The sequence below is a fragment of the Ammodytes marinus genome (genome assembly GCF_949987685.1).
Source record: "Ammodytes marinus genome assembly, chromosome: 5".
In the NCBI taxonomy this organism is placed as follows: Eukaryota; Metazoa; Chordata; class Actinopteri; order Uranoscopiformes; family Ammodytidae; genus Ammodytes; species Ammodytes marinus.
This window is the reverse complement of record NC_137234.1, coordinates 28816330-28828755: the sequence shown is the minus strand read 5'-3', so window position 1 is coordinate 28828755 and position 12426 is coordinate 28816330. Positions and strand designations below refer to the sequence as shown.

At 43.3% G+C, this 12426-nt stretch overlaps 1 protein-coding gene across 9 annotated transcripts in view; it reads right to left on the bottom strand.

Annotated features, from left to right (window-relative positions):
- The window catches only part of LOC307250851 (septin-7-like), a 54686-nt gene that overhangs the window by 16223 nt on the left and 26037 nt on the right, over nt 1-12426 (bottom strand). For all 9 annotated transcript variants that reach the window (XM_080028100.1, XM_080028102.1, XM_080028105.1 and 6 more), the window contains 2 exons: nt 4723-4823; nt 4443-4577 (listed from right to left, as the gene is read on the bottom strand). In XM_080028100.1, the coding sequence (XP_079884226.1) occupies nt 4443-4577; nt 4723-4823 (236 nt within the window). The remainder of the gene's footprint in view (nt 1-4442; nt 4578-4722; nt 4824-12426) is intronic.

The window sequence follows — 12426 nt, the reverse complement described above, 5'->3', positions numbered from 1 at the left end:
AACCCCCATTACCATACAACGTAATGAGGAATATGAATATTTCCATCATAAAAGGCCAGAGGACATGCAAAACCATAAACCCAATAACGACTGTTGCACACACATAAGAATAAGAACGTGTTTTTTTTATCAGCAGAAATACACCGCCTACTGAAATAAACAGTGCAATCCCACACCTTCCTGACGTCACAGCAGCAGATAGCGCATCACAACCACAGCGTCAAATGGCAGCAAACAGCTGATAGACATAATGGTAAATAGGCCTTACCTTTATAACTTCTTTCTCACTTTCCTGCTGGCAAAGTCGTTCAGCAGATCCTCAAAGTCCATTTGTTTAACCAGTTCCGATTCAATGGCCATCAGGGAGAGGGCAGACAGACGCTTCTGTCCCATGGTTGTCCTTAGTTCGTTTTTAACCCTTTTTAGTTGAGAGAAGGATCTCTCGCCCTCGCAGTTAGTAACTGGCAGGGTTAGAAACAGCCGAAGTGCAACGAACACGCCGGGGAAAGTTGTCTGTATGCCATTTTTTCTGATTATTTGAAGCATCTCCTCAGGTGAACGGGTTGCCTCCTCCCGCACAAAGTTTTTGAACTGAAGTAGTTCATCGCTAAAGCTGTTGTCAAGATCGTCTGGATATGTGGAGGAGAGCGCAGCTGCACGTTTATGCACACTATCACTGTCAATGTCCGTATCGAACAACACACCAAACAGGCCATTTAGCTCCCTGTATGCGTCAGTGCGCTTCGCTAGACATGACAGCAACCTGTCAATGATCACAGTGTAGCATTCCACCTTGAACTGATCACTCCCGGTTAGCACTGTATCGTTCTCCGTTGACTCATCTGCGAACGCTTTTCTCTTTCTCCCCCGCTGCGTCTCATGGTGGTAGTTGTGCGTCACCCCTTTCACTTCCCGAGCAGCATTTTCAAACATAGGAAATTTATCTCTGAGTGAGGCCACAAACACATGCAGAGATTCCAGTAGTCGTTGTGCAGTAGCTAGATTTATGTCAGGCTTTTGCAACGTGTCACTTGTGGCTTTGAATCTACTCAGCACCGTATCCCATAGATTCACCATTATTGCAGTCTCTAATTTATCAAGTTTGCGACAGAGCGCAGCAGCCTCGCGCTTGGCGCAATCTTTTTCATCTGCGTCTGCTGCCAACCTTCCAAATGCCTCTCTTATTGCACCGTAGTTTTCTTTCAACGCTTTAGTAGAGTCAGCCCTACAACTCCATCTTGTGCTGGACAGTGATTTAAGAGTCCTGCTGATTTTCACATCCTTGTTGTGAAATATGCGATTCCAACGGTGAGGGGAAGCCGCACAAAATGCATACAGTGACTGAAGTAGATCAAAGAAATCACTTGCATCTTTACAGCTATTTTCAATGCTGTTCACACCTACAAGATTAAGCGAATGACCAGCGCAGGGCACATAATGAATGAGGGGATTTGCTTGTTTCAGATGCGCCTGAAGACCGTTATATTTTCCGGACATATTACTTGCATTGTCATAACTTTGTCCCCGGCAATCTGACAGGTCTAACCCGAGATCATTGACCATTTTGACCACACATTCAGCAAGACTTGCTCCGGTGTGGCTGTGAATGGGCTCAAAACCAATGAATCGCTCCACCACTTTCCCTTCCTCGCTGACAAATCTAAAAATGAATGTCAGCTGGTCAACGTGCGACAAATCAGGGGTTGAATCTACGATGATTGAGAAGTACTTAGCATGCTGTAGTTCGGCTGCAATGGTTTTTTTTACTTTCTCGCCCATCAAGTGAATGAACTCCTCACACACAGTAGATGACAAGTAAGATGTTGTGCCTCTTCCTTTTTGGCCATGCTTTTCTATGTGTTCTTTTAAAAACGGATCAAACTGTGCAATGAGTTCCAAAAGTCCGACGTAATTGCCATTACTAGATGAGCCCAAAAGCTCATTTTCACCCCTGAATGCTAAGCCTCTCTCACTCAAGAACTTGATGACAGCCACAATTCGTCGCAACACCTCCTTCCAATATTTCCCCTCCGCATCTCGCTGCCGCCTGAGCGACGCATCCACTGTGCCCACATTGCTCGATCTGCGCAATAAGGCAAGCATGCTGTGCCGATGGTTTGCACTCTTCTCGTGGTCCGAAATACGCTCAGGATGTCTCCAGTCACAGAAACCAGACGTAAAAGCATTATGCTGTGATGATAGGAGTTTACAGGCAAAACAGTAGACCATACCTGCGGATGGTGAATAAATCAACCCGTCTCTTGGCACTACCTCCTTGTTTGGCAGGCAACAATGCAACAAATCATTTGTAAGAGCCCGCGTTTTACCTCCAAGACCAATGTCCCGCACAGATGCCGGGTATTTGGGAGCCCTGTTCTGGAAGGCAGCAGCACCTTTAGAAATAGCCATTTCGACAAGTTCCTCCGTGATTTCTCCCCATAGTCCAGGGTCTGATGAGATGGTTAAATCCTCCGGCGGCTGCCGATCGTCCGTTATATCTCCATGGACCTCGTCCTCCCGATCACCCTCGTCCTGACTGCCTCCATTCACGACAGAAGCCTCGGCTGCCTGAGCCGTGTCTGTCGGAGCTTCATTAACGCCAAGGTTAGCATCGTTGCTATCAACACCAGTTGGTTTGCGCATAAAAAAGCTTCCGATTGATGGGACATTTTGAATTGCGGCTAAGTGTCGCAATTCTTTCTCTTTTTTTAGCTTTCTTTTTGCGAAACCGCTTTGCTGAAGCCTGTCCATTTTTTAATTTTTTGTTTACATATATTTTCGCGCCGCTGCCGCTGCGTTGTTGTGGACTCGTCCATGATTGGGGGGAGGGGGGCCCTTAGTTTACACCCAAATAACAATAATTTTTTATAATCCTATCAGTGGTTAATTTTGTATGTGTTTGTATCTCTTCTAGTGTATTAGGCTGATATAAAATATGTAAAATATAACAAAAATATGTTAAGGCTCTGGACATTGTCCTGATCATTTGGTGCCCCCCATTGGCTCAATTTGTCTGGTGCCCCAGGGCACTCGCCCGACTGTATACATGGATAATCCGGCCTTGTGTGGGAGTGCAGTGCAAACTATGCAGCATAAAGTTATAACATTCGTCTACGACCGTGATGTTAAATCACCTTCACACAAAGTCTCCGCCCCAGCAAAGCAGCGAGTCGATCGCTGTGACGGTGAAAATCACCGGGACCCGGGAGACCCAGTGAGCGAGTGAGACGCCGCTCAGAAAAAACTCTGTGGTTTGATGGATGAAATCAGTCGGGGATATCCTGCCCGTTAACTTTGTCTACGGGAACGGCTTCCGCGATCTTTTTCTATGTCTCGAGTCTAACAGAGAGCCATGTCGGCAAACTGACAGCGCGACTAAATAAAGGGACAGTGAGCTGCGTCCCTCCGTATAGTTTCTGTTTCAGTAGGCTGTTACATTAACCTCTGAAGCATTGACAGTGTTTAATCAAAGCCTCTAATTTTTTATTATCAAAAGGGTTTTGATTGAGACTTTTAGCCAATTCTAAAGTCTGAACACACAGCGGCAGCAGTGATGCTTGTGCCCGATCTTAACGCTGATTGGACAATACTCATGACGTCTACCAAAGATGATTTATTGCCAAGATAACGATATTCCCTTGTCTCACACTACGGTAACTCGCCCACACAGTCCAGTCTGGGAAGCGCTGGCTGACTTCTCTGGCAGCTGCCGCTACCCCCCCCCCCCCCCACCCCCTCCCAAAAACAAAAACTCTTCGGATCTATACGATTCACGTGGGTCATATATTTTGATTCTAAACGGCGATTTTCGCCGAAAAGCGACGAGTTTGCAGGTATGATAGTAGTAAATACACGCTCACAACAACACAGGGGGAATAACTAAAGAAGCGGCTGGTTTGACCAAGCAAAAACGAGAGACCGCTGGCTTGAACACAGTTGTTCCACAGCCCGATAGTTTGACCCATATTCTGGCGGCGGCTATCGTAGTCCAGCCTAAACCCCGCCCTACCAGTAAGGGTAGGGTCGGCGGTGGAAACACCACGAGATTCTTAAAAGTGAGCTGTCCCGCTCTGAGCCGCTCCGACCCGACCCGCTCTACTCGGTGGAAACGAGGCATAAGTGAAGAGAGGGTCATTTATTTGAGTGTTGCATGCAATTTTAGATTTAGATTAGGGCCAATCAGAGCAGACTACGCTTCTTGGAAGGCGGGGCTTAAAGAGACAGGCTCTTAAACTTAGCGCTTTGGACAGAGGCCGAAAAGAGGAGATTCAGAAATGGCACTGTGAGAAATAGAAAGGTTTTTTTTGGATCCTTCACGATGAAAACAGTTTCAAGTAGAAAACCCAAATTCCAAATAGGAGCCTGAAAATGAGCATAATATGTGTCCTTTAAAGCATGTTCGGTCACGTCACATCTAGCTTGATGTCATGCAGAAGACCTACCCGTGTCCAGAGGGAGCGATGAAGTATAGGCAGCAGTGCACCCTGTTGTCTGGCATGGACCTGCGGTTCACCCTGGACTCTGCATTCAGGAAGTCCTCACACTTACTGTCTATGTAGTTGATGACTGGCTGCCAACTATAGGAAGATGGAGAAAATGCATTATAGGCAAAGGGGAAAAAAAGTGTGAAATGGCTGGGGCATGCAGAACATGTCATTCGTTGGCAAGGTTCCAACTATGCACACTTTAATCTGGTCCCCTCAATGTGAAAGCACTCCTCACCAGTTGCTGTTGTCCACTGCATCTCCAAACCCTGGTGTATCCACGATGGTGAGCGTCAGTTGGACCCCTCCTTCCTTAATCAGCACTTTGGACTGCTCCACCTGAAACACGCAAACATTAAAACACACCATTTAGCCAGGTGTCTCAATCCAAGCCTTATGCCTGCCTTCCATCTAAACCCTAGTTGTTGCAATGGTCTGATAATCTTTCTGGATTTGCGCACCGCTCGGTGGAAACGAGGCATAATAAAAGTGTGCTGTATAGATGTATTGTAAAGCACAGGCTTAACACAGAGGTTGCAACAACCACTAGATTAGCCTGTTGTAGTTATTCTTAAAACACAGTTGATGATTTATGCATGAGAATCAACGCTGCAAAAAATGATGTAATTGAGTCCAGAATGATTGCAACATTAGAGTAGTGCATGCATGTGTCTTGCTAAGGCATTTGGAGAAATCAACAACATCAACAACTATCACCAATACTGGAGTTTAATGACATGTGAGGAATATTTAGATGTTAATGTCAAGTCAAGCAAAATGCACATGCATTTAAAGGCCTACTTCACCTGTTTGAATATGAAGGTGTATTGAATTCTGAGATCCTATGTAGTATAAATGTGCGAAAAAAATTGAAATCGGTTCATCCTAGCCTGAGAAAAGGCAGAAAGAGTGTTTTTTTAACCCTATATTTCTCTTTCTCGTGACATCACAGAAAGAGAAATATAGGGTTAAAAAAAACTTACTTTGTAAATATTACTGTGATGTCTTTTACTGTGACATCACAGTAATATTTACAAAGTACATTTTTTTTTTTCCCACATTTATACTACATAGGATCTCAGAATTCAATACACCTTCATATTCAAACCGGTGAAGTAGGCCTTTAACATTACCTAAATATAAGGGTTAAACTTTACATGATGCAACTGTTCAACACAAAAAAAAACATATCTATGCCATGTACTCCAAACCCTAGTAGGTACAGGGCTACGTCACATTTACTCATATTTGAGTAAAAGGTGCTCCTGACTTCTCTGTGTGTGTGGGCTGCCACAGTATACCTCATGAGGTACACAATGCTAAGGTAAAACAGGATCCGACACATTGTCCTTAAGCCAATAATGGCCCGATTGAGTTGTGATTTGGCTTTAGGTTGAAATTGAAAAAGCAGACCCCCCTACAGTCACATACTGTATATATTCCCATCCCGTCCCACTGATCCATCATTTCCCTGCAGCTCCTCTTGCCGTTCCCTCACTTCGCCGCATACTTTCACAAGGCCACCTAGTTATTTTAGGATCGCCCCTTTAAAACGCAAACTACAGCCCTCTCGCTCCAACAAAAACATTCTCCAGCTTCCACAAACCTTGGGATAATCTGTCTGACTTTACAGCTGAGCACATATGTCTAAACACTGCAGTCGTTTGACAGATCTGGGCCTAATTGTGCAGCCCAGCGTGTGCGATAATAATGTGTGTGTGTTTGTACAGCGAGTGTTTGTGTGTAACATGTCAGCCATCTGCAAAACCAGATCTGCTATTTTCCACCGTTCTCCACGTCGAAAAACAGATTGGGAGCGAAAACCTCAAAAATGCCGTCAGTCTCGACACCATCATTTAAAAAGAAATCTGATCTTGGGGGGGGGGGGGGGGGGGGGGGGAATGTGAGCTAGCGACAAAACACTAGAGATCGTTCTGGAATATAAATACTCTGACCTCGTCTCTCCCTCCGCAGCCTCAGACCACAGCATCCCCGGCAAACACACTTAAAACACACACACTAACGGCTACTTGCAGCAGAGCATGTGAGCCCACGTATACACTCAATCAGGTCGGATTGTGACTGACGAATGGAAAGGGTGCTGGTAGCTTAAGTTTCTCAGGACCATAACAGAGATGGTGTCGTGTGGAGATGGAAGGGGAATCACCTTATCTATCTATCTATCTATCTATCTATCTTTTTTTTTATTTATTTTTTACAATCCATCATTTATGGCCACACTGCATGAAGGCAAGGATACAGTGACCATTAGGTTGTCCATAGGCCTACTGTAGCAGGGAACATCAAGCTGTCTCGGTTCACAACTGACCAGTGAAAGGGTCAGTTCACCAAAGTTAGAAATCTTATTGGAATGAACTTCACGATTCCAAACGCATCATCGAATACGATGCATATATATTCCGATTTTCCACATATAGTTCACTGAACATGTAAAAACAGAGAGTAGGGCCGCAGAGTATTCAACTCTGTTAAAGCTCTTATTGTTGATCAAGTAGTTAGTCATTTACAATCAACATTTTGTTCATTTAAAAAGGCAACGTACTTAAAAAAAGTAAGTACTTAAGCTTATTTTGTTCAAATGAAGAAAGGGGTTTTGTGAAAAGTATTTTTCGGCGCTCGCAGCAATAACAAGTGACTGTGTGTACCCGTTTTTGTAGGGACTAGTTTTTCAATTTGGATGAAGCAAGCCTATAAACTTCACAAATCCATTCAATTCCAAGAATCTCACAGTGTTTAGCTACGAATCGTTTCACTTCCCATCCTACACAGAAGCACTTGTGGCCAGCTGAGATGCACACTGAATAGCTGAGCTTCTAGGAAAAGTAATTTGTGTGTGCGTGCTGTGGATGTGTGGTTGACACTTTGTTTGTCTTATTGTGCAAAGCTGACAGTGTGTAGTGTAAGAGCCACATCCTGCTGCAAAGTAATTGGACGAATGGGTTTTAAGAAGGTGGGTGTGACGGGTGGGTTTCATGATGATGAAAATAATTTATAAAAAAAAAGTCAAGAAAGGATTTCAGCAATTTATCAGTTTGTGTTAGTGTGTGTGGGTGTTATGTTTCATGGGAACATTCTTGGCCTTGCTACTAGTGACCCCCCATCAGGCCTCTGGGGATAAACAAAAATTCTCTCACCCAATTCTGTTTTTTCTTTGTCTCTCACTAACCCATCCCTCTTTCTACTCCGTCCATCTCTTTTCCTCTGCCTAGCATCCTTTCTCTTCTTACCTCTTAGCTGAATCAACTCTGCACAACCCTTCTCCTCCACCTTACAGTAGTTCCCCAAACCAACTTTTTTTCTCCCCCCCCCCCCCCTCCTCCTATACGACCCTTCTCAGTTTTCCCAAGATGCTTTTCCTGCCCTCCCTCTGTCCTCTGCTCCCCACTGCTGCTCCAGATGTGGCCTCTCTCCTCCTCCTCCTCTTCTTCTTCGGCTTGTAATGACCGTAAAAGGACAAAACCAGGCCCTGTGGCGTCGCCCTTTTCTCTTAGTTCCTTTACTTCCATCCTTCTTTCTCACTCTCTTTTTTAAGAAAACACTCCATCTCTTGCTCACACTCTCGTTCCCCTGTCTGTGTGCTTCTGTCCTTTCAGCCATTGCCACTTCAATCAATGTGGCTTTGGAGCGTGATATTTTTATGCTGAAGTAAGCAGCTTGTTTTTCCGTCTGAAATGAAGTGTTATTTCAGGAGTTCATACGCCTACCGATTAAACGGTTTTGTATTGCGCGGCTCCATCCAAGCATATTCAAGTATTTCGTGTGACTGATATAGTGGTCAATTTAACTTTGAAAGGTCACATATTTTTCTCATATTCATTCTCACAAGTTCAACATTGTAATTCGGGTTTCTACTAGATACTGTTTTCATGGTGTAGTGTCCAAAAAAAACCTTTATATTATCTCACAGTGCCATTGCTGAATGTCCTCTTTTAAAGGTCACATATTATGCTAAATGCACTTTTTAAATGTGTTCCAACATATCCATGGGTCCACGGTGTGCCTAGAGACTGCCAAAATATAAAAAAAATAACAATCTCTCCTTTTCTCACTCTCCCCCTTTCTGAAACCCCCACCCCTCCCCCCAATATACTCCGTTCAGAATTCTCGCGGTTTATGACGTCATAAACTGCACAGCCACATCCCCATATTTTCTTTATATGTCCATGCTTCCCCCCCACATTAGTAACCAGAAACTTCCACCGTGCAGTAGTCTATGATAACCCCACCCCCCATTTCTTATTGGTCCACGGCCCCGAGATCCTCTGGAAAATTTTCCGAGCGACAGCCATGTTGCTTTCCCCGCTAAGCGACAAGATGCCCATAGTACAGCCTGAATGTTACATACACCAACACAGAATGCTTTTGCTCATACTCCACTAATTTATCTTAACCACAGCAGTCTATTAATGCCTCGTTTTTAATAACACAACGGATAGGAAGCTACTTGTGCTTTTTTTTAAACGGTGAAACTAAAATAATTGTTTTTATTGGTATTTTTGACTGCCTGGTGTATAGCTATTAGCTTTGGGACAAGCAACCAGCTTTTGCTCATAACACGCTGTTTATATTCCCCACAGCAGTCTGACAAAGCCTCGTTTTTAGCAAGACAAAGCATAGGAAGGTAATAGAGTCGAAGTCTAGCTTTGAAGCTAATTTTTTCACTGATTTTTGTGATATTTTTAGCCGTTAGCTTCCGAGCTGGCTTTGGGAAAAGCATTGATATTTTGCCCATAACAAGCTCTTTATATTCTCCACAGCAGTCTGAAAATGCCTCGTTTTTAGCCAGACAAAGCATAGGAAGGCAATAGAGTTTAAATTTAAGTTTGAAGCAAATTCTTTCACTGATTTTCGTGATATTTTTAGCCGTTAGCTTCCGTGCTAACATTCAGTACAGGCACTGTGGACAGGCTACTACTACGGGCTATGGACCCGTCGCTTCCAGAGAGGGGCGGGGGCAGCTCAAAGATTGTATATTTACGAGGGGAGCTGCAGCTCGGTTTAAAAAATAGGCCATCGTGAGATTAGCTGAACATCAGGGTATAGAGGCATACTACAATAAATGATCTGAACAGTTTTTTCAGCAAACAACTAAAGAACAACGTATTAGGGACCTCTAAGACCACATAATATTGACAGAAAAGTGTATAATATGTGAGCTTTAAACCGGCAGTGTGTAGAATTTTGGGTTTTATTTCCTAGCAGATTTTCCTAGCAGATTTTGTAGAAAGTAATTATAATATCCATAAGTACATTTAATTTAGTGCATAATAGCTTTTTTTTTCTCAGAAAGGGTCTCATATATGTCCATATGTCTGCATATTTTGGACCAAGGCCTAGTGCCGCCATCTTGAAAGTGTCATAGTTGGAATGTCATCAGGAGCATTGTTTAAAATTTAGAATTGTTCTTGTCCTTGAAGGCCACTGTAGCTTCTGTTATAATTCGAAAGGGTTGGGGTTACCCAGGGAGTGTTGCATTCTAGAACTTTGTAGAACTTTCTTGATGATGTCATATTACACACTGCACCTTTAAGCCTGTCTGAAATGCTCTGTTTTTGAGTCTGTCTCTTTAAGCCCTGCCTTACAAAAAGCACCTTCTGCTCTGATTGGCCCTGAATCTAACTGCTATTCAGGTGTAACCGGAGGACGTTGCTTGTCACAGGTGGAGGTAGTGCTACGTTAGGTTGGTAAAAAAGAGAAGGGGGGGTGGCTTCTCCTCTTACGACGTCATAAGGGGAGATAAATCTGACTGGAGATTTTGAACACCTGGTTTTCAGAAAGGTGGAGTTGGAGAAAAGGAGGGGTTGAGAGGGTTGTTTTTCCTCCTACCTTTGGGAGACTTGGGACCCATATTAAGGTTGGACATTTAAAGTAACAAGGTCAGATGTAACACATTGCAAACTCTAGTTCCCCAATGCTAGCACAAAGTAAGACAGAGCTTAGGGATGGTAGCTGATCAGCATAATCAAAGATAACAATTATTCTATTATTTTGAAATCTAAGCTCTCTCAAAATCCCCCAATTCACTAACCATCAGGCAAGGGGACACCCTTGACACGTGCATGAAATGATATCAAACACGTTGATCTCGGACCTCTCAGAGCAGCAGTGATGTTGGACATGCCACAGTGACCCAGTCTGACCTTTAAGCCCTAGAAACCTGACTCCCAACCTTCTGTTATCTGTACTTCCCACAGGCAAAATACAGACAAAAGATGTAATCGGAATGGTCCTTTTGTTCTGCTTACTCAAAGAACAGACATTTAATATCGAGGAATGCATGGCACTCAATTGTATGCAGGTATCTTATAACGGGATGCCTTCATGCTTGTGGTTGGAGGTTGGGTTCGACTGGTGAAATGACAAAAAAAAAGGTTGTAGTGGGTTTTAGCATGTTTGCCAAAAAGTGAGACGTGGAAATAGAGTTCCCCTTTGAAGTGGTCTTCTCCCCACCAGGCAGTGGACTGTTACGAGCCTTATAATCAGACCTAAGAGTCATGTTTTCAGTAGGTCGGGTGTCAAGTTGAGACAAGCAGGAGTAGTGGTAGGAAGCGGTTTTCACAACAGTTGCATAAAATAAAGTCTAAAAAGGAAGTATTGTCGTGTAAGAGGGGGTATTCCTGCAAGTCAATTTACAACAACCTGTATGAGCTGCGTCCCATACAAAATGGCCTTTAGTCCATTTAGACAACGTTCCCATTAATTCTGCCCACAAAAGATGTGACTGGCTTTTGTTTTTTGCCTTTTCAAGGCTTTATTGATAGTGCAGAGTGACAGATTAAATTGGTGCATCAACTACTTTTACTCAATCTACATTTGACCTACTTGCAGCCTTTCTTTATCTTAAAGGTAACATATTATGCACTTTGCTGTCAATTTTATATGGTCTCTAAGTAGTCCCTAATACTTATTTTTTTAGATGTTTGCTGAAAAACCCGTTCAGATCATTTATTGTAGCAAGCCTCTATACCCTGATTGCCCTCTGGGCTCAAAATGACCTATATTTTTGCGATCTGGCTGGCCCCTCCCACCTCTCTGCCGGGCTTTCTTTATATGGGCTCTCCCACCGTCTCTGCCGTGCTCTCGCGATACTAGAGAGACATTACGTGAGTCGTGACTGCGAACACAGTGTTTACAGTGTTTACCCCCGGAGGCTCCGGGCAGATCTAAGCTAAGAGAACAGTTTGACATGATTAAAACCAGTGAAAACAGTAGCTTCAAAGTTTGATTTCTAAAAACGAGTCATTTTCAGACTGCTGTGGGGAGTATAAACAGCATGTTATGAGCAAAACTTGGAGCTACAACAGAAGCTACATGGGCGCTAACGCTAAAAATAAGACTCAGACGATAAAATAAACTAAAAGTACCACACAAATCGGTGAAAAAAATATTTTCAAAATGTACTCCACACTATTAAGTTACAATCCTTTGTCCTGTTAAAAACGAGGCCTTTCCAGACTGGTCTGGGTAAAAGAATTATGTTTTTATGAGCAAAAGCTGAATGCTTGTCCCAAAGCTAGCCCGTGAGCTACCAGCTAAAAATGAGAGCTACCAGCTAAAAATACCACACAAATCAGTGAAAAAAATATATTCAAAATTGACTTCCACACTATTAAGTTACAATCCTTTGTCCTGTTAAAAACGAGGCCTTTCCAGACTGGTCTGGGTAAAAGAATTATGTTTTTATGAGCAAAAGCTGAATGCTTGTCCCAAAGCTAGCCCGTGAGCTACCAGCTAAAAATGAGAGCTACCAGCTAAAAATACCACACAAATCAGTGAAAAAAATATATTCAAAATTGACTTCCACACTATTAAGTTACAATCCTTTGTCCTGTTAAAAACGAGGCCTTTCCAGACTGGTCTGGGTAAAAGAATTATGTTTTTATGAGCAAAAGCTGAATGCTTGTCCCAAAGCTAAATAGCT